Genomic DNA, 20,595 nt, shown 5'->3' on the forward strand with positions numbered 1-20,595 from the left:
CTCCTCTGAGGAAGCACCCTTGACTTGGGCCGAAAAAGAGGCTGTGAGCTACCAGACAGACAGAGGGTGGGGGCAGGCAGGAATCAAGTGAGACAGTCCTGTATGGTTTGATCTTGTTAGAAAGCTCTTCCCAGATCAGGGACCTCAGCAACCAGGTTCACAGGAAATGATATCATGAGAGATCCAGTAAAGAACTGTGAGCAAGAAAAATCATAATTTTATATGGAGAAGAAATAGTTTGAAGGTCACTTAATTAGTTTAGTAGATAGTACCATGGTGTATAGAATTGGGTAGTTAAGACTGGGATTTCAAGGTTAATGAGATTAGATTATGGTTAATAGAATGATATAAATTTAGAGAATTTAACCATTATTCGAAATGGGTTATTTAATAAAAATGTTAATTAAGAAGGGAGTCTGCTGTCTGTTGTCCTTTAATGGTAACCTTTGGGGACTGGAGAAAGGTCGTGGAAACACTTTTCATTGTGAGGCGCTGATCGACCATGTCCCTCTCAGGTAATACCTTTGACCTAAGCTCTTGCCCACTCAGCCAGTTTCTTGGTTTTCATTTTAAAAAGAGTCACTTAGGTGGAATTCTTTCCCTGCATTGCTTAGTTCAGGAGCAGGCCTTTTAAAGATTCTTGTTAATTAAGGCTTTAACTATTCCTAAAAATGAAAGACTTCACTAGAAAAATGTCACTTTCAGAGATTCTGTGTAAAAATTACTGAAATTCCCTAAATTCCTATTTCATCCTCGCATTCCACCCTCCCCACCCACTACCCCCTGAAAGCTGGTCAGTAATGGGCAGAGCTGCTAAAACGATCAGATATGAAGTGGGTCAAGTATCTGGCACCACAGCCCTAATGACCCTGAAAGAAAATGTACAGAGGTTAAAAAAAAAGACCTGGAATTTCTGTTACTGTTTCAGATGTTTAAAAACAGTGTCTCTATTTACATTGTGTTTGTGTGTGTGTTTAATCAAAATGCATTTGAGAGACCTGTCCTCTACTGATAAATAACCCTCCAGGGTGTGAGTCAAGGGAACAGATCCATTAGGTGGGGAGCTATGCCCTCTGGAGTAGTTGGGCAGGGAGATCACTTCTCCTTAGCCAAGTAGCTTAAACATATGATTTGACATTATGGAAGTTAGTGTTCCTGGGGTGGATTTCACATTCTTGTTCTACCTGATATTCTGATGGCAAATACATGCAGTCTCTACAAAGACAGGCAATCCCTTGCGCTGGGTGTGGAAATTGGCTTTTGAAGTCTTCAAAAGAGTTTGGAACAGGTCTTTCTTTGCCTGACTAATGGTGACGAGGAAGCAGCCCATCATGTAATTAGAGCACGTTTTCATGGGAAACTATCAAGAGCAGAGCATAGGTAAACGGCACTAAAAGCTGAAGGAGGACATCAATCTTGGAAACTCTGGGCTATGGAGAGCCCCATAGTCCAGAGGAGTGATCAGAGGAGACCCAGTTATGTCAAGTAGATGAAGGCAGAAAGAGGAGAGACTAAACAATGTTTGGGAGGGAAAACCTGCAGCCCCTGCAGGCAGACTGCCTTGCAGACATGGAGCGGCCTCCCTCTGCACCCTGGGGCTAGGCCAGGGTTGCTAGGGCCTCTCCTAGTGCACAACATCTAGCCTGGGACTCTTCTCTTCTTTTCCCTGGGTGTCTGGAAAATAGTGAACAAAGACCTGGCTTAGAGCCAGAGAAAGACATAGAGAAATCAATCCCTCTTCCACCTGCAGACCTGAATGTGAACCCCAAACCACAGCTTTCCTTGGCTGTTGTAGTTTCAGGTGCTTGAAGACATTTCCTCCCTAGAACATTTTGTGTGTGTGTGTGTGTGTGTGTGTGTGTGTGTGTGTGTGTGTGTGTGTGTGTGTTAATTAAAATTATACTGCATTGGAATTTCCTTTCAAAGCAGAGATCAGCAGTTTCAACCTGGTCTCTAACCTTAGTCATAACAGAGACATGCCAACACCAGTAGCTTTGAGCTAGCAGAAGGTTATCCTGGGTATCGCTCTCCATGCCGCCCCTACCTCATGCTCATCCCTTCTTTTCACATAGCTTCCACATTCCTTGTCTTCCTTCACCAAGCAGGAGCCATGATCCGGCTCACAGAGGTCTCACCTACACAGAAAGGGCCTCGAGCAGTCTGGGCCCTGATGTGTGAGCTGTCCTTCAGACTGCCTTGCAGGTGAACACTAAACATTCACTAGCCCAGGTTCTTGTTTTTGTTTCTTTTTCCTTGATCCAAGGGACCTTTCCCTTAATATGCCAACAGAATTTCAATATATTTTTTAAATGACATTTACAACTTCTTTCTAGGCCTGAATCAGTTATTTTCAACTCCCAGTGTGTATGGAACTGCTTATCTGCAAGTCAGACCTCAGTTTTATTTTTAAATTTTCAGATCTCTCTGTAGACTAAGGAAGCAAGCTTGGGACATGCGATTCTGCTACCTCTCTGGTGCAGTGCCCTTTGTCACCAGAAGAAGTATTAATAGCAAGCAATATTTTATGTATGCTGCTTCCAGCTGCTCCTTGACCCTGGGGGCCCAGTGGCACAATGGGATAGGCTGCATTGCTCAGCAAGGGTCTGAGCTCCGTCGTCTTAAAGCAATTACTGATGTGACCGTGTAGTCCTCATGGCATTAAAAACTAGGCGTACCCAACCATGGCTGCCACTGCTCTGTTCCAACCATCGAGCAGTGATGGATGCATTGCAGAGAGATCAAATTAAGAGGAGTGCAGTGAGGTGGATGGACCTAGAGTCTGTCATACAGAGTGAAGTAAGTAAGAAAGAGAAAAACAAATACTGTATGCTAACATATATATATATGGAATCTTAAAAAAAAAAAATTGTTCTGAAGAACCTAGGGGCAGGACAGGAAGAAAGACACAGATGTAGAGAATGGACTTGAGGACACGGGGCAGGGGCAGGGGAAGGGTAAGCTGGGATGAAGTGAGAGAGTGGCACTGACATATATACACTACCAAATGTAAAATAGATAGCTAGTGGGAAGCAGCCGCATAGCACAGGGAGATCAGCTCGTGCTTTGTGACCACCTAGAGGGGTGGGATAGGGAGGATGGGAGGGAGATGCAAGAGGGAGGAGATATGGGGATATATGTATATGTATTGCTGACTCACTTTGTTATAAAGCAGAAACTAACACACCATTGTAAAGCAATTATACTCCAGTAAAGATGTTAAAAAAAAAAGAAAAAAAAAAGAGGAGTGTAGTCGGAGACCACTCTTCCCATAGACAGGGCATCATGCCTTTAATCCCGAAACGGAGAGATCTGTAATCAGTAGGTTTTCACCCATATGGTTAGGGGCCGTCTTATATTTTTCCCAGCAGTTAGTAGGGAATAATATCATGACATGGTATAATTTATTTCCTCTCCAGAAGGCCAAACAAAGCTCAGTATTTGAGGTTCAGTGTCTCTCCTTAGTCTCTAGTATTGAATTGAAGCTAATCAATTCAAATTCAGTTTCTGCGAGGTTGGTCAGGGGAGGTGCGGTGCAGGAAGAAAGGGAGGACTACTTATGCCATAAGATTGTCAGCACTGTGAGGAAGATCCAGTATGCAGAAATTTGGTCAAACCAGTTTTTGACAATAAAGGTTCAACCATTAAACGAACCTGTGAGTTCATTTCCTTCTTTGGAGGCAGAGCAGTAACCTACTTCAAGTAAATGATCACCTTTTCTCAGTCATCTGTTTTTTTGTTTTAGGGGTTTTTTAAAATAAATTTATTTATTTATTTTTGGCTGCGTTGGGTCTTCGTTGCTGTGCACAGGCTTTCTCTAGCTGCAGCGAGCGGAGGCTACTCTTGGTTGTGGTGCGCAGGCTTCTCACTGCAGTGGCTTCTCTTGTTGCGGAGCACGGGCTCAAGGCGCGTGGGCTTCAGTAGTTGCGACTCGTGGGCCCTAGAGCACAGGCTCAGTAGTTGTGGCGAATGGGCTTAGTTGCTCTGCGGCATGTGGGATCTTCCCAGACCAGGGCTCGAACCCGTGTGCCCTGCATTGGCAGGCGGATTCTTAACCACTGCGCCACCAGGGAAGCCCCAGTCATCTGTTTTTAAAAAATCAAAACCTTGCCAGATTAAGGCCAGAGTGCCGTGGCTGCTGATTTAAGCATGAGAAGCAGAAGGGTCCTCCTCTTGTAATGATGTTATCTCTAAAGAGAGAGATCCTGCTGGAGGTGGCAGGCTTGCGGAGAGTTAATACACGGGGAGCGAGGTAAACACGTAGGATTCCACACGCACCGATACCTGGCAGCCCAGGAATCTTGAGAGCTGAGTGGCCAGAAATAGCCTCTGGCACCTTCAGAGCTGCAGCAAAGCCATGCAGGGTGCTTGGGTAGGGCTGTTCTGTCTCATGCCCCTGTATTCAGCTGGAAGTCATAAAGAAGAAAAAACTGGAATTGCTCCCTCTGCCAACTTGAGCATGAGCCCCAGCTTCTCTCTAAGCCTGAGGCAGAGCTCCTCCCCGAGCACTTGCCCGCAGTCATTGAGAAATGGTCGTCGAGAGCAGGTGCTGGGGCTAGATTGCCTGGGTTCACAGCCTGCCTCTGCCACGCACTCTTCTGTGCCCCCATTTCCTCATCCATGAGTACCTACTTCACAGTGTTGTTACAAGGATTAATTTAAAAGGTATAAATTAAGTGTGTGGCCAGCCACCATGCTAAGTTCTGTAAACACCACCTCAAGCCAGCCTGGCATGGACCCTTCCCTCAGGAGTCTTTCCTTGCCAGTGGGCACCTTGGCACAGCTTGTGCCTGATTTTTATTGAAGAGCTATCATCGTCATTGACTGTTGCCTCCCCGACACCTCCCACCTCCAGCTCAGGTTCTCCTCTAGGTAATAACAGGAAAGGCACAATCCCCAGCCTCCAGACACTTCAGATCAGGGCGGCCTTCCCGAGCCAGAGCAGCTTAAGTCTCCACCGCTTCCCACACTCCAGGCTGCAGGCGGCAGCTGCAGAGCCCCGGGGCCAGTGGGTCAGCTGGTGGGGCCCGACCTCTGAGCGCCCTCTGCTGGCAGGACTGTGGCTGGAAGGGTTTTGTCACCGCGGGCCCTCACACACATCTGGAGGACACTGCCCCTCGGCAGGGCTCCCCCGTTTAAATCCCCTCTGCCTCCATAAGAGATACCCAGGAGAAAACTGCCCCTCACCCTCCATGTTCTGCTTTGGGTTCCTGCAGCTGAGTAAATATTTTTCCTATCTCTTTGAGTGCATTCACGTTGAGTTACATGCAGTAAAAGAAACCCACCCCCCTCTATAATCAGCGGTAAAACAAGAGGGAAAATGGTATTCGTATCGTGTGGGAACACTGTTCTTGATTTCTCTGAGAAGATGATTTGATAAAATGTTGCAAGTCTCTATAGAGGAGAAGATATTGAGGTAGGCACCTTTGATGGTGTTTGTGCCGGTTCCTGAAGATGGAAAGTGCTATGTAAGTGCTGAGCTATTCAGCTTCGAATGCAAAGGGAAGATGCTTATCTTATTCATCCCTCTTTTATTTGTAAAATCTTTTTTGTCTCCTGGCAGGTGATCTTTTTTTTTTTTCTGGAAACCAATTAACTCCTAAAATTAAACATGCTTCTCTTTAAATTATTCCTTTTCATAAAATGGTCTTAAAATTGGCCTCAGCTTTTCAGAGTAAGTAGCTGACCCAGTTGTAATCGGAGATGCATTCGGAGTCCACCTTCTCCCACCTCGGCATTCCCCCACCCTCATCCCCACTGCTGCCAGGTGCTGTCACCTTTGTGCCTTCAGCTGTGGCCAGCCTCTTCTTGGCACATGTCCTAAGGTATGCTCTGGGACATCAGAGCATCAGATTATCTGATTCTCCCACCCAAGAGCTCTGATGGCAACTGGCGGAGTTTTAATCACTGTAAATTCAGGTTATGGTCAGATTAGCCAGGAGATAGGATGCCTGCTGGTTGTTTTGAAGTGATGTATTGTTTATGGGATTAATGCTCCTAATGGCCAAGGGTGTCAGCTGATGTTTATTACTTTAAGCTGTCTCAGCTGTTCAGGTTCAACAACTAGCTCCCCGGTCATAGGAAATGCGGGGCTCTGAATGTCATGTATGCCCTGAGATGTGCATGTGTGACACATGCAGGGGAAAGGGGTGCGGTGCGTTGCAGGAGCCTCGTTTGATTTTGTTCTGGGCTTCTGAGACCTCTGCACACCCCTGGGGGTCAGAGAGACTCTGGGGAAAGGGTGAGCATTCAGGGATGGCTGCAAAGGGCGTTGAGAAATAGGTCATCTCTGGCGGGCCTGGCATCCACGAGATATCATGCCACCTGCCAAGTGGCTGTAGGTATTGTGTGGTTTTTACCTCTGTCCTTCTCCAGCCTTCTAAGAGAGGACACTTTCAAGGTCGCTGTGCATTTAAGGGAACCTTCTCCCCAGTCCCTCTGCTTGGTAGTGCTTAAAGCTGCAAGAACCAGGCCAGGCCCCTTTAAACCTTCCCTGGTGCTGTGCGAAGAGAAGTAAATGTACATTGCCCCAGTGTGTGTCTAGTAACATGCACTGCAGTTGGTTTGTTTTTCCAGAAAGAAATTTAATTTAGCGCAAGTGTACACTGTCACACTGTAAACACACCGGGGCACCAGAAAGGTGGCTTATTGAAGTTAATGCCCTAGCAAAGGTCAGCTTTTAGAAGAAGCCAAAAATGGCTGGAATCTGTCCTGATAGCTCCTCAATCAGGCCTTGGATCCAGGCAGATGTGTTTATTTTTTCAGAGGGAGTTCCTGAGGACCCATCTCAAGTTCGGGCTCTGGACATTCCCCCTCCCATCTCCCTCCTGTGCTCTCAGAGGCCTCCCTCCTCCTCCCCAGGAGGTCACTGTCCCTGGTCACCCAGGTGGGCCCCTGGGGAAGGCAAGCTCCATTGAGCTGGTGGTTGAGGAGGGAGGACCCAGGACCCTCTCCCTCTCCCCTCTGGGGCTGGAGTGTGTGGTGCCTTTCTTACAACTAACGCTGCCTCTCTCTGCCCATTTCCCTCAAAGGACGGCATGAACTGGGTCTGCAAAAACGTCAATGCAAAGAAGAAATAAAATCTTGACGAATGGAGACGCAGGAGCTGAGGGAGCTGAATTCTGTCCTGAAAAACACTAATTTGCTGCTTTCTGACCAAATGTTTTTCCATCTGTGTACAGCTACAGCTGTGTGAAGAGAGGGAACAACACAGTTTAAAAAGAATCCCCATTCCAGCAGTAGATTTAACATGATCTCTGAGGTTCAGTATCATTTTTCAAATAAAGGAATTATATTATTTCCTCTGCATAATTGAAATAGTATTAAATGTCTCAAAGCACATGATTAGAAAATGAGATCTTTTAAATGAGCAAGAGATTGCATTGCAGTTTAGGCAATTCCAGTGGGCTTTTTCCTTTCAAAAAAAAAAAGGGGGGGTGGTGGTGCTGGGGAGAGGAAGAGGAAGAAGCAGCTTAGGCTGAGGTCATTCATTTCCTGACCTGTCCTTACATTCCCCCATGGTGTTGAAACCAAGACAGTGTTTGATGGTGCTGGTCAGTGATTTTTACCATCATCCACTGAGCCAGGGTTGCAGCCTGTCTGGGTGGGAAGCTGCTGGGCTTGTGGGGGGAGGGGGGGCGGAGCGTGAATAGCAGATGATTAAACCATCTTGTCATGCAGGTAGGAGACTGTATGTAATCCTCACCCTTTGGAAAGCAAAAAAAAAAAAAATCCTTTCTTGCAAACAACTCACCACAGAAACATACCCCGTCCCCAGCCCCCAGCCAGCTACACAGGGAATCAGAGTCTTACGACTTTTGACTGTAATGACATCTGGAATGTAAGGAGAGGTGGGATGTTTAATTCCAGAAAAATTACAAGGTCCTTAAAAAGCCCTCACATGGAGGGCTCAGGCTAGCGTAAACAGGCTTTCTCCAGTTCAGTGGAGCAGTAAGCAGCCGACTCAGATGAGCTGGCTTCTCCACGGCTGTCCTATAGAAGGGATTTCTAAAGCTCAAAGAATTCTGTGTTTAAATGATCACAATAGGCTGCTGCTATCAGATTTTAAAAATAAATGCAGCTTTACCGTGAACCTGCTCCACTGAGAAAAGCCAGGCAGATCGATTTTTAGAAGAGATCAATTTTTACAGTGCTGGCAACTTGGTGGTGTGGGCTGCTCGTGGGGGAGAGGGCTTGTTGCTGGGAAGAGCGTGGGTGTGTATGGTTGCAGGGGCCGTGCCCGGGGAAGCCAACGTCACCCCAGCTTCTGGTCCCCTCTTCCTCTCTCCAGCAAAATGTGTCCTCTTGTGATTGATTGGAGAGGAATGGTGAGAGACTTCTCCTGCCCCGTGTTGCAAAAAGAGCTTGCTTCCCTGAGCCTTAAGAGATCCCTGGCTTCAAGCAAGGGAAAGCAGGCCAGAGCATCCCCGGCTCCTGAACTGAACTATGTTCTGGTGCCTGAGCACTGGGGTTCTCAGAGACTGAATAAGAGAGTGTCCAGTGGCTGGTGGGTCCCAGGAGGGCAGCTACTTTTACATCCCAGGAGGTGGCCCTTCCCGAACCCACCAAGGCATGTGAGCAAACAGAAGGGGTCACTCCAGCCCCTGGGCCTCATCAGTACCCAGCCTTTCTGGACCAAGTTGTGCCGGTGAGGCTGAAGCACGGTCTGCTTCAAAGGTGGTCTGGGGTGAAAGTCATTAACAAGGCCAGACATGAAAAGGTGCCCTGGGTTGCAAGTTCTTATAGGGACAGACCTGTAAGTACTTGCAAAACAAAAAGAAGGTGAGGGTTTTTAAACCACTGTGAGCTAGTGGCCCCCTGCAGCCTCCCCCGGCTTGTCTGTCTTACCCAGACGCCTCTCGGCCTTTGAACAGAGGCAAAACAGAATTATAAGAAACCAGAAATCCCCCTTCTATCAGGCTGGAAATGTGGCTCTAGCATTTGAAAATATTTTTTTCCCTTCCAAATAGTGCATCAGGGATGTTATCTGAGGGGCAAAATGCCTGCCTTGAGGTCTGTGATTTGGGAACACTGAGATGTGGAACTTGGACGCTGGCAGTGGATGGTCTGTGAAATATCTTTGTTCTTTTACTACCAACTTAGGGAACTGTTTGAAAGGGCCCCCCAGGGCCTCAGCCAGCAGGCAGAAGCCACTGCCTTCCTCTGATAACAGCCTCTGTGAATGTTCAGATTTGCTTTTCAGCTAAAGACACAGAGACATTGTGGATGTCACACGCTTTCATCTTCCCTTTCAGCCCTACTGAACCCTCCCGGGGCTCGCAGGGTAGATGAGAGGAGCCTGAAAAATGCAGAGTTTGAAAGCTCCCATTTGTAAAAACAAAATGCTTCTAAAGACTCCTTTCCTCTCCCCAGCCACCCCGCCCCTCCCTTGGAGGACAGAATTGGAAGCTAGAAAGGGGACTCCCGGTCTCCCATCCTCCCACTCCCAGTGAGTCTTAGTGGTGAGACTTGCTCTGGGCACGACTGCATCTGAATGTGCCGGGAAGAGGGTAGGGGGCCAGAGGGCAGGCAAGGCCTGGGACAGGGGCCCTAGGGTGTGTGCTCAGACCAGTTGTGGGAAAAACTCCTTCCCTTCCCCTCCTCCCGACTTCCCCCGTGCGGCTCCTTCTGGCTGGCTTCCCCGTGCCCAGGGCAGCACACCCTTTCCCCTTCACTCTCCCTTGGTTACTATGGAAACAAGGGTGTCATTGATGTGGGCTGAGCTGGGGAACATGTCGGCGCACAGCTGAGAGTCAGCGATTATGCCGGCGGGTAGAAATGTACCAGGGTTAAGGTCCGCAGCTCCCAAACTGCGGGAAGGATGCCGTCCTGCCCCCCTCCCTTCCTCCCTCTCACTTCTCCCTCTCCTGGCTTTTGACGAATTCCTTTATTCCCTTCCGGGCTAAAGCAGTGGCTATTTTTGCGCCACTCTATGCCCCACCCTCGCTGTCGGCCGCGCCTTATCCGGCCTGGCCTGGAGGGTGACACCATGTCACCCTCGCCAGGACTCGTCCCTTGATTCCCGTCAGAGTTTGCTTTGATTTCTCTTTCCTTCTCAGGGGCCAGTTCTTACTTCCTTTTATTTTTAGCTCTGCACTCCATGTGGTTTCAGGGTTCAGTCTGCTCATCGAAAAGTTCTTTTTTTTATAGTCTCTTTTGAAAATGATAGTCAAAGGAAGGGACGTGGTCATGTGGAAAATTCAATGTATAATTTAGATGTCTGTCAAAAATCCGACAAATAAAATTTAGCTGAAACCAAGGCAGCCTGGAAAGTGTCGTGTCCTTTGCTGGAGAGGGGAGAGGGCCTGCGGTGTGCTTGTCCTTTCAGAGGTTAGCTTCCCTCAAGGTGCTTTCTTCAGAAGGATGTAACGTTAACACCACCACCAACAATAAAAATAACCCTTTATTAAGCCCCTCCTACATACCAGACCTCTCATCTACATCATGGGGCAGTATTAGTCCCACTTCACAGTTAAGTAAACTGAGGCACGGGCCTGGGTTAAGGAATTCACCCACTATCACAGGGCCATTAGTGCCGGCAGGGCAGGACCCTGGGTCTGAAGGCCGCGGCAAGTTGCCTCCTCTGGAGGACAAAGACAATAACGGCCCGTTTCTCAGCCATCTCAGTCCCTGGCCTTCCAAGCCCACACCAGGGGTCACCTCTGATCAGTGCTACTCCTCAGGGAGGCGGTGGGGGTGGGGGACCGGGGGGGGGCGAGGTCTCTGTCCCAAACATTGGGTGTCCTCTGTCCTCACGGCAGCACAACCGAAGATTTTGTACCATGCTTTGCACAGACAGAAAAAAGGGAGAAGTTAGGAAAACTGGGGTTGGCAAGGATGCTGGCAATTACCTAGTACCTAATACTGAATTTTCCTTTTAGAGAGGGTGCAGAGAGGGGAGTAGACTTGCCCAAAGCCACACAGTAGGAGGCAGAGTGGGCCCCAGTCCAGGGCTCTGCTCTCAGGAGAAGAGCTTGTCTTCCCCTCTGGCAGCCTCACTTCAGTGGCCTTAGAGACATACCAGCCTGGCTGGCCCCACGGGCCAAGCTTTTAGCAGAAGAGAGGGGAGCTGGAGGCAGGAAGAGAGAGAAAGTCCAGTGCTGCCAGGTAAATGGCGGGACACTCACACCTGAACTGCAAATAAACAATCATTTTTATGTAAGTATGTCCCATGCAATATTTGAGACATAGGGACTTCCCTGGTGGTGCAGTGGTTGAGAATCCGCATGCCAATGCAGGGGACATGGGCTCGAGCCCTGGTCCGGGAAGATCCCACATGCTGCGGAGCAACTAAGCCCGTGCGCCACAACTTCTGAGCCTGCGCTCTAGAGTCCGCGAGCCACAACTACTGAGCCCATGTGCCGCAACTACTGAAGCCCACGCGCCTAGAGCCTGTGTTCCGCAACAAGAGAAGCCACCGCAATGAGAAGCCTGCGCACCGCAATGAAGAGTAGCCCCCGCTCGCCGCAACTAGAGAAAGCCCACATGCAGCAACAGACCCAACGCAGACAAAAATAAATTAAAAAAAAAAAAATTTGAGACATAATACCCATAAAAAGTCATTGTTTATCTGAAATTCAAATTTAACTGGCCATCCCAGTTTTTGTTTTTGTTGTTTTGCTAAATCTGGCAACTCTACCCAGAATACTCTGCTGAATAAAGGCACAGTGAGATACAATCAAACTGTGTTCTCCGGAGTCAGACCAAGAGATCTATCTTTGCCCATCCATAAATCAGCTCTGTGATCTTGGGCAAGTTCCTTCCTTTCTTGGAGTCTCCCTGCCTCTTCATCTGTGAAAGGGGACTAAAGTGGTAGGGAGATTTAAAAGAGATATAATGTCGATAAAGGTAGATGTAGGGCAATAGCTAGCACATAGTAGGGACACTGCACCTCAGTTTCTTACCCGTAAAATGAGGTAATCACTTACCCCGTGGCGTTTTTCAGAGGATTAGATGAAGTTATGGATGTCCACTGCAGAGTAGGTGCTAAATCATTTGTAGCTATTATAATAACTGGCAGACATTCTGGAGTCCAGGCCTTCCCAGGCCCCAAGACCTCTGTCCTTCCACCTCCCCTCCCACATGTTGCAAGGGCCAGCAGCCTTCCTGGCGGTGCTGGCAGCCCCCTCCTCTCTCTGGGGGCTCCCAGGGCCGCTGCAGCCACACCTCCTGCAATTAGATTTGTAAGTGGGAACAGGCTCTTGTCAGAGGCTTCTGATTGGCTCCAGGCAAAAACACAGTTTAGCACTCAGTCAAGCTGCATTTCAGGGCCTCTGTCTCTCTCCCCTCCACCTCCCCCTTTAATTGCAATCTGTTCAGTAATTTCCTTTTCCAACACTGCAGAACACAGAGAAGCTGCAGCACAGGAGCCAGGCAGGGAGGAGGGAAAGAGAGCTCCTGCTCCCTGCAGTGAACCTGCTGGTCCAGCACTGTGTCGTGTGTGTGTGTGTGTGTGTGTGTCATGTGTGTGTGTCTAGAACCAGACACACATGGGTATGTGGAGATACAGCCAACAACCAGGCCCCTGCAGGGTCAGACCAGGGCACCCAATTGTACCAGGCACTTGGCAGTTATCATTTATTTAATCCTTGTAACAACATGGATAACTGTAGGCATTACCACTCAGTTTGAGGACAGGGCTCACAGAATCTGAATCACTTGCTCAAGATCACACCAGAAGAATGGGGCAGAGCCATAATTTTCACCTGGGCCTGTTTGAATGCTGGGCCCCAAGCTCATACCATGATACCTTTTCCCCTTCTGGCTTCTGAGCTCAGAAAAGGAGCTGAGGAATCCTCCTGCACACAGGAGCAGGGAGAGGTTTCTTTTCCCAGAGTGAGTAGCAGTGTCCCAGGGGCAAAAAGCCTTCGCTAAAGAAATGAAGTCCTAATGACAGAAATGCAGAGAGCAAGCTGAGTCAAGGAGGGGCAAATTTTGTGAGATAACTTGTGTGGATACCTGAAGCTGAGAGCTGCAAGGGTTGGGGGCAGAACTACCACTTAGCTCAGGGAACTGCCACTCCTGTTAGTCATTCACTGATTGGATCCCTTCAGCAGTCCTACAAGATAACCATTTCTACCCCTTTCCCAGTTGAGGAAACCAAGGCTCTCAAAGGTTAAGTCACTGGCCTAGAATCACACAGCTAGGAAATGGCTTAGCTCGGGTTCCCATCAACTAGAAAAACCATCTTTCCCCAGGGCACCATCTTGACTAAACACAGGGCCCCGAACAGCAGGGAGCAGCAGGGAGCAGCGGGGAGCGGGGCTCCCGGAGACCAGGCCAGAGGCCTACCTCTCCCTCTCACTTTGCCACCCTCCTCTTCACGATCCACCAGACCCTTCCTTCTGCAGAGCCCAGAGGTGGCTGCTGCTCTGGAGGCCACCAGCAGGGGGCGCAGGTGGTGGCTGGCTCCACCCTGGCAACAAAGGAAAGAGGCTGGGGAAGCGGTCGCCCTTTGGGGCTCCCTTCTCCCCCGGGGCTCTGCAGCCCCCACCAGTGCCCTGGCCCAAAAGGAGGAGAGGGAGGGCTGCAGCGAAGGGGCAGCGGCCCTGGGAGCCCACTTAGGCCGCTGGAGGCGCGAAAGAAAGGAAGGGCCAGCTGCCGAGTCACACACCGACAATGCCCGCCCCGTCTTTCTTTGCCTTGTTAACGAAATGCATGTTCCTAAGACTGGACAAGCCTGCCACCCGGGCCACTGCTGACCCATATGGGAAAGGATGCCCCGCACCGGGGTGCAAGCCGTGGCACTAGCTGAGGGCCCCTCAGCCTGGTGCCTCTGTGTTGGGCACAAGCTGTCCAGCCATACTTGGTGGCCCTGCCTAGTACATCAGCCAGACCTCTCCCTGGGCCGGGCTCTCAACACTCACATCCCCAACCCGGTCCCCAGTCCCTCCTGGACGACCTGCTCTGGAGAGCTGGTGCCCGCCAGCCTCCTTTCTTCAGCTTCCCTTGCCGCCCAGAAGGCAGAATCCTGTGCCGTCGTGCTGGCACGTCACTCCCAAGGCCCTCAGATTCTGTCTGGGGGCACAGGGCTCTCCAGTATGAGTGGGGGCTTCCCTGGAGCCTCCAGATGACAGGGCCGAAGCACTTTTCCTGCCTGGATGCTACAGATGGCCTTTGGAGAGAAAGGGATAAGGAGCTTTGGCTTATAAGCAGCAGCCCATCCTGGGGACAGCGGATGCAATACAGCCCAACCTTCCCCTCAACTCCCCCAGCTCCGGTGTGGGTTCAGCCTGGATTTCATCCTGACTCACTCCCTAGGCCCCTTTCCTACCCTGAGACCTCCAGATCTGCCAGAGCAGCAGGTTGGGAGGAAGGAAAAGAGGGAGGAAGGGGCATCCAGGGGCTGGGATGCTGATCCAGGCCCGGGGGGAGGTGTCTGCACAGCTGCAAGCAGCCCCCCGACCCCCGGTCTGTGAATGGGCACATCACCCCCTCCCACCCGCCTGCCACCGCTCCTGAAACAGTTGGTCCTAATGAGCGCAAAGCAGGCAGGGCAGCTGTGTGCATTATCCATATGCATGGGGAGGTGTATATTTATCCTCACGTCCCACCCCACCCTGCAGCTGCTGCCAACCCCTATGCCAGGAGGGTGAGTGGGCACGAGCGCCCAGGCTGCTCAGGGCCCTGGGCCTCCTCTCCTTCCAGCCCTCCCTCCCCAGCCCATGCCCACAGCCTTCACTTGACCCATTTTGGAGGCAGAAGTTTGTGTGTGTGTTTGAGAGAGAGAGAGAGAGAAGAGAGTGCACACATCATTTCCCCAGTTGGTGCTTTTGATTTCCTCTGAAGTATCTTGATTGCGGACGTACAATGGCATCTTGCTGCCAGTGCTCCCTCAGCAGCTTCTGGCTCTGCGCCGCCTCCTCCCCAGGGCCGGGGTTTTCTGCTGACTCCGGGGCCCACGGCTGGCTGGCAGGGAAGGAGCAGGCCTGATCCCGGCTTCCATCCCTCGGCCTGAGCAGCAGGACCTGGAAGCCTAGCCACGGGCCTTCCTGCTCCTGCGGCTGGGGCCAACCTGCACCCTGATCCCCCCACCCCACCTCCTCTTTCACTTGGACCTCCCGTTGCCTCCTAGCTGGTCCCCTTGCCTGCCACTGCCTGGCCGCTCAGGCCCTTAATGTTCAGAGCCATTGTTTTAAAACTCAGTTCCCCTGCTCAGATGCCTGCAGAGGCCCCGCTGCTGTGGGACACGAAAGGTCAAACTGTTTATCCTGTCATTGAAGGCCGCTCTGGTCTAACCTCAAATCTTTTTTGTGGACCTGTCAATCATGGGCTCTCACACATACCCTGAGCTCCAGATGAGCTACCCTCACTGTCCCCCTACAAGTCCCCCACAATTTTATCTCCCCACCTGCGCTCATAGCGACCTCCTCCCTGGGGTGTCTACCCTCCCTCCTGTGCTTTGCTTACCCCTCCTTTAGGGCACGATTCAAGTCCTGCCTCCCCAGGAAGGGAGCCTGGAAGCCTCTAGCCCACAGGGCTCCCCTGTAAAACTCAGAGCCCCTGACAGCCCAGGCATTTGGCATTCATTCATCCATCCATCATTCATTCCTTCGGCAGTTATCTCTTGAGCAGAGGCAGAGCACCTACAGTGCCTCATGTCCTGGCCTGTTCACTCATGCCTTTCTGACCTCATCACTCCCTGCTCTGCCCCTCACCCACCTTTCCAGCCACTCGCCCACTGCTCTTCCTGAAACAAGCATCTTCTGGCTCCAGCCTTCGTGGTTGTTCCCTCTACCTGGAACACTCTTGTTCCAAATATTCCCAGATCTTGCCTCCTCACATTCTTGGGGTCCCCACTCAATGTCACCTTCTCAGCAAAGCCTTCCCCGACCACCTCCATTTATAAAAACTGCCATGCCCCCTCACCCCTACTGACAAGCCCTATCCCCTTCACCCTGCTTTACTTCCCTTCATAGTACTTATCGTCAACTCACATTTATTGATTTCTTCTTTGTCAGCTGTCTCTTCCCCACTAAGTTATTAGCTCCAAGAGGGCGGAGTTTGTCTGTTTTGTTCACCGGTGTATCACCAGCATTGGAATAGAGGCCAGCATTAGAAGGACATCAATAATTATTAGTTGAATGAATGAATGAGTGAATGAATGAAACAGGTAATGTCTTACACTCTGAAAAATAAAAAATGACTAATATTTCATGTCCTCCAGGGGCACACAGGCTACTTGGGCATGCAGCCTGTAACCTGATACAATTAGTTAAAATATCAAGTGAGAGCGTTAAGTGCATGGGAGTGAGGTTGGCCCAAAGGAACACGAATATCGTGACAGCTATATCAGTGCCCGAAAGCGGCCTACGCCAGCACCATCCTGGCATCTCACATGCATCATTCATTACTTTCATACCCCCTCTGGAGAGGGTGGGGAAGAATGCCCAGAGGAGGTGAGACTCTGAGGCTCGGTAGGCGATCCAGGCAGAGGGATCAGCAGAGCCACTGGGGCATGGAACTACATGGGCCGCTGGAGGACTGACTCTGAGCCTATGATCTGATGGGTGGAGCCCGGGGAGCTGCAGCTGGTAGAGATGGCATTTGGTGTGGCTGGAGAGTCCCTATCCATTAGGCCATGAGCTGCCCATTTGCTCAGTGCCCTGCAGCAGGCACACATATGGAGAGTGTCCGATGACAACATCCGATTCACAACCAGGCAGCCAGGGCACCCACGTGTCAAGTGACTCACTGCCATTTTTTTCAGGTGGGCTAGAAGTCCACACCACCCTTAATGCTTAGTTCTTGGAAGCCTGCTCCCTCGTTCCACTTCTTACCTGCAATTTTGAGGTGTTGCCTATACCACCTCTAGACCCCATTCTACAAACTGTTGAAAACTATGCCACACCCTACCCCCCCCCACCCCGTCACCCTCTTCTTGCCTCAATGTAAATAGTGAGAAATAACATATGGCACTTAGCTGATGGGTTCTCTCTCAAGAAAGACCCAATTGTTGAAGATCTAGTGCAAGGAGAAGTCATAAATATCCCAGTTTGCTGCAGTTGAGCGGAATTTACCACACAGCAATTAAGGAAAACTGGTCGTCTGTGGAGGAAACATTCAGACTCCCAGTGCAGAATTCTGGGGTAAGTCCACTGCCAAGTCCCTGAATCATAAATGCCAGGGACAGGGGATTTTAGGGAAGAAGCCCTGGGCTCGTAAAGGCCTCCCTCACTCAGGGGATGTGATTCTCATACACAGGAGAATATGGTAGAGTCCAAAGCTCTATCCACCAGATTTCTGTTGGTTCTTTGTAAGAGCTTTCATTGTGGAAGGGGTGTCTCGAGGTTGCACGTCACTGGAGGAATTCAAGCAGAGAGTGAATACATCCTTCCTTGGAAGGGAAGCAAGCCTTTGGGGTGCAGATGGACAGGGTAGAGTACTGGGGTGAAGAAAGAGAGATGCTGAAGGAAGAAGCTGATGTTCTTAAGGCCAGGTCCCCTCCTGATCCAGGTCTATAAACCTCTCACCAGGAGCCCCCAACCCTAGCTGCCTCTGCCCTCACACTGATCTCTTTCCCATTCCCTGCAGCTTCCAGTGAAGTTTCTAGAATCTTAGCCCTGAATCCCAGGCTCTTGTCCCAGCATTTTGGCAGAGTACAGGGAAAAGGCAATCCAAGGGTGCCCTCTATTTCCTTCCTTGCCCCTTTAAGTGGAAGAAACTGGACTCAGAGGGTTCTAGAACCAGTACCAGGATCCTAGGTTCCAGAGCCCACTGTTTCTAAAGCATCTCCAAGGAAGAGATTTCCAACATCCTGCAGGGAGAGCCTCACCTCGGAAGAGGGCTAGAGTGTGGTGGGGTCTGTCCAGGGATACCCAGGAATAATTTTCTTCCTCCCCTTACCCCACAGCCCCCGTTTCTTTGTAGGTCTAGAGCACTAGGTTGGGGAAGGAAGTGTCCTAGACCGTCCCCCAACCACACACCTAATTTACATAAAGCAGAGGTGGGATGGAGTAGGAAATCCCCCAGGGGGCTAGTCTGGTCCTGAAAGTGTTCATGGGCTCTCCCCACCCACCGTCATATGGGAGCAAATGAAGGTGTCTGAGGAAAGGGCATGGTGACAACCACAGGGTCCGAGTGGGTGGATGTGAAAGGGGCCTGGAAGAATCCAGAAATTAGGTTAGAACACGGGGGCTCGACCTCCAGAGAGGGCCCTGGGGCGCTGACACAGCGGCCTCCCCGTTCAGGGTGTTCCCCGCTGCCCCATCCGCCTCCCCCGCCCCCAGGGTGCCCTTTGAAGCCGGGAGGGGGCTTTGATCTGGGGTCTGCCCGACTCTCAGCTGGCCGGCCAGGTGCGCTGGGGGAGGGGCGGGGGGGGGCCGACCATCCCCCCCCGGGCCTCACCCTCCCCCGGCCCCCTGCACCCCGCCCCCCCGGGCAAGGAGACTGTTTCCGGCTGTTGCAGGAGGGCACCCGAGCACCCCGACTCCACGCCTTGCAGCTGTTCCCCAGCTGCCCGGCCCCACCCCAAAGACAGCTGGGAGAGAGGCTGAGGGCGGGGAGCGGGGCGCAGCTGCTCGGCTCCGGGGCTGGGACCGGGGAGGGCGGCGACATGAAAGAGCCTGGACCCGCCGGGGTGGCGGGCGAAGGAAGCCCCCAGGCGGTTGACTCCCTGCGGGCCCCGCACATCTGGCCCACAGGAGCCGTCAGTGGGGAGGGGGAGACGCGCTCCGCTCCTAACCACCCAGCCCTGCCTGGAATGGGGAGGAGCGATCGCCTCCCCGGAGGGCGGGGGCGGTGAGAGCGATATCTCGGAGTCTGAGCGGTTAGCCGAGGGAGGCACAGGGCGCGCCTGTGGCTGTGAGAGGTGTCTTGAGTGCGCAGGGTGAGGAAGGCCCCCACGCCTTCTCCAGCTGGCCCTGTTCCTGGGTCACCTCCAGCTTTCCTGGCCTCCTCTGCCCCTGACCCTTTTGGGAGGTGGGTGACAGCTGCTCCTACAAAGCCAGGGACAGCTGGGTAGCTGGGGACAGCTGGATGGGGTGAGCGTCTCCCGGCTTCCCTGGCTGCCCAGACACTCCAGGCCATACTACACAGTTAGCTGCTTGGCCTACAGCCTGCGTGCCTGGGTGTCTATTTGCTGGGGTGGGCTTTCAGAGCTGGAACCTGGTGGGGTTCAAGCTCATCCCGCTACCACCAGTCTCCCCTCCATATCCCAGTTTCATCGATGTACCTGGAGAAAGAACCTCTTCCATCAGCTAAAACAAAACTAGGCCAAGTGGGAAAGAAATTGGGCAGCTTTCTGTCTTGGCTCCCAACTCCTGGCACAGAAGATGTCCCAGGGTTCCTGACAACCAGAGAAAGCGACAGTGAGTCAGGAGCAGATGTGAGTGGAGTTAAATGTCTATCTGTCCACCAGCACCTGGCCCCAGGCATCCTTCCACCCTGGGTTGGAAGGGCACTGTGCTCCAGCCATCTGCCTCCCCTCAATAGCCCCAAACAGGTGCAGGGGAAGAGAAAGGGGCAGGCCAGCTGTTGTCATCCTGCTCCTGGCTCTGGCTCCTTGCCAAAGTGGGGAGGGGGAGAAGTGAATCAAGGGCCCACCCACCCCACACTGAGTCATTTTCTACTCCCACAGGATGGGAAGATAGAGGCAGTAGACCAACACTTTTGTCTGGCCAGCCCGACTGGCCGGGGGACATGGACTGACCATGTCCTCCAACTTGAGTGCTTATTTTTCTGAGAAGAGGGGTGACTAAGAGTCAGTGAGGGTTGGACCCCTGGTGCAGGACTTACCCATAGTTCCCTGTCTTGCGCTAGGCTTTCTGGGGTGGGAGGCATTCAGGCTCAGATTCTACCCAGACAAGGGGAAAGAGAATTAGGCACCCAGGAAAGGTTGACCCTCCTACTTTGCACATAAGCAGATCCATGCAAAGTGTTAGGCAACAAACCAGAGATCTTTTTAAAAGATCAGCAACCCCCTCACACGGCTCCTGCTCCAACAGAGGAGGGCTTGGTGTGCCCCAGCCCCTCCTTCCAGCCCACGGGTCCCTGCAACAAGCAGGTCCCTGGCCAGTCCCTCATGGCAGCACTTCTCAAACCCCAGGATGTGTCAGAATTACCAGGGGGTTAAAAATGCAGATTACTGGGAATTCCCTGGTGGTCCAGTGGTTAGGACTCCGTGCTTCCACTGCAGGACTGCAGGGAACATGGGTTCGACCCCTGGTCGGGGAACTAAGATCCTGCATGCTGTGTGGCGTGGCAAAAAAACAAACAAAAAAACAAACAGGTTCCTGGGCCCTCAGTGATTCCCACTAAGTCCAAGTAGGGCTCCAGGATTCAGCCCTTTTAACAAGCTCCCAAGCATGCTACTCTTTTGAGAAGCTCTGCCAAAGGGGATGAGGGTAGGATGTCTTTTTCACCCTGTTACCCTAGCACTGTGCCTCCCAGAGCACAAGATTTTCCTGCCTGCCCTCCCTCCATGCTCAGGGGCAGGGGCTAGAGCCCAAGTTACCAAAGGAAGCATGGAGCTGGGTGACCCTCCCCGCCCCCTCCCCCAGTGGGGGCCAAGACTCAGTTAGACTAAATTCCAAGATAGGGTCTGCTCTATTTCTATGCCCTTGGCCCTACACAGTGCCTGGCGCTTAGCATGTGCTTAAT

General features: G+C 51.6%; 1 protein-coding gene across 1 annotated transcript in view; it reads left to right on the forward strand.

Annotated features, from left to right (window-relative positions):
* ARL3 (ADP ribosylation factor like GTPase 3) overlaps positions 1-7,308 on the forward strand; it is a 31,510-nt gene extending 24,202 nt beyond the window's left edge. Inside the window, exon 6 of the mRNA XM_007187241.3 lies at positions 7,029-7,308. Coding sequence (XP_007187303.1) covers positions 7,029-7,076 — 48 coding nt within the window. The 3' untranslated portion in view covers positions 7,077-7,308. The remainder of the gene's footprint in view (positions 1-7,028) is intronic.
* The last annotated feature ends 13,287 nt before the right edge of the window (positions 7,309-20,595 follow it).

The sequence above is a fragment of the Balaenoptera acutorostrata genome, chromosome 16, assembly GCF_949987535.1.
Source record: "Balaenoptera acutorostrata chromosome 16, mBalAcu1.1, whole genome shotgun sequence".
Taxonomy (NCBI): domain Eukaryota; kingdom Metazoa; phylum Chordata; class Mammalia; order Artiodactyla; family Balaenopteridae; genus Balaenoptera; species Balaenoptera acutorostrata.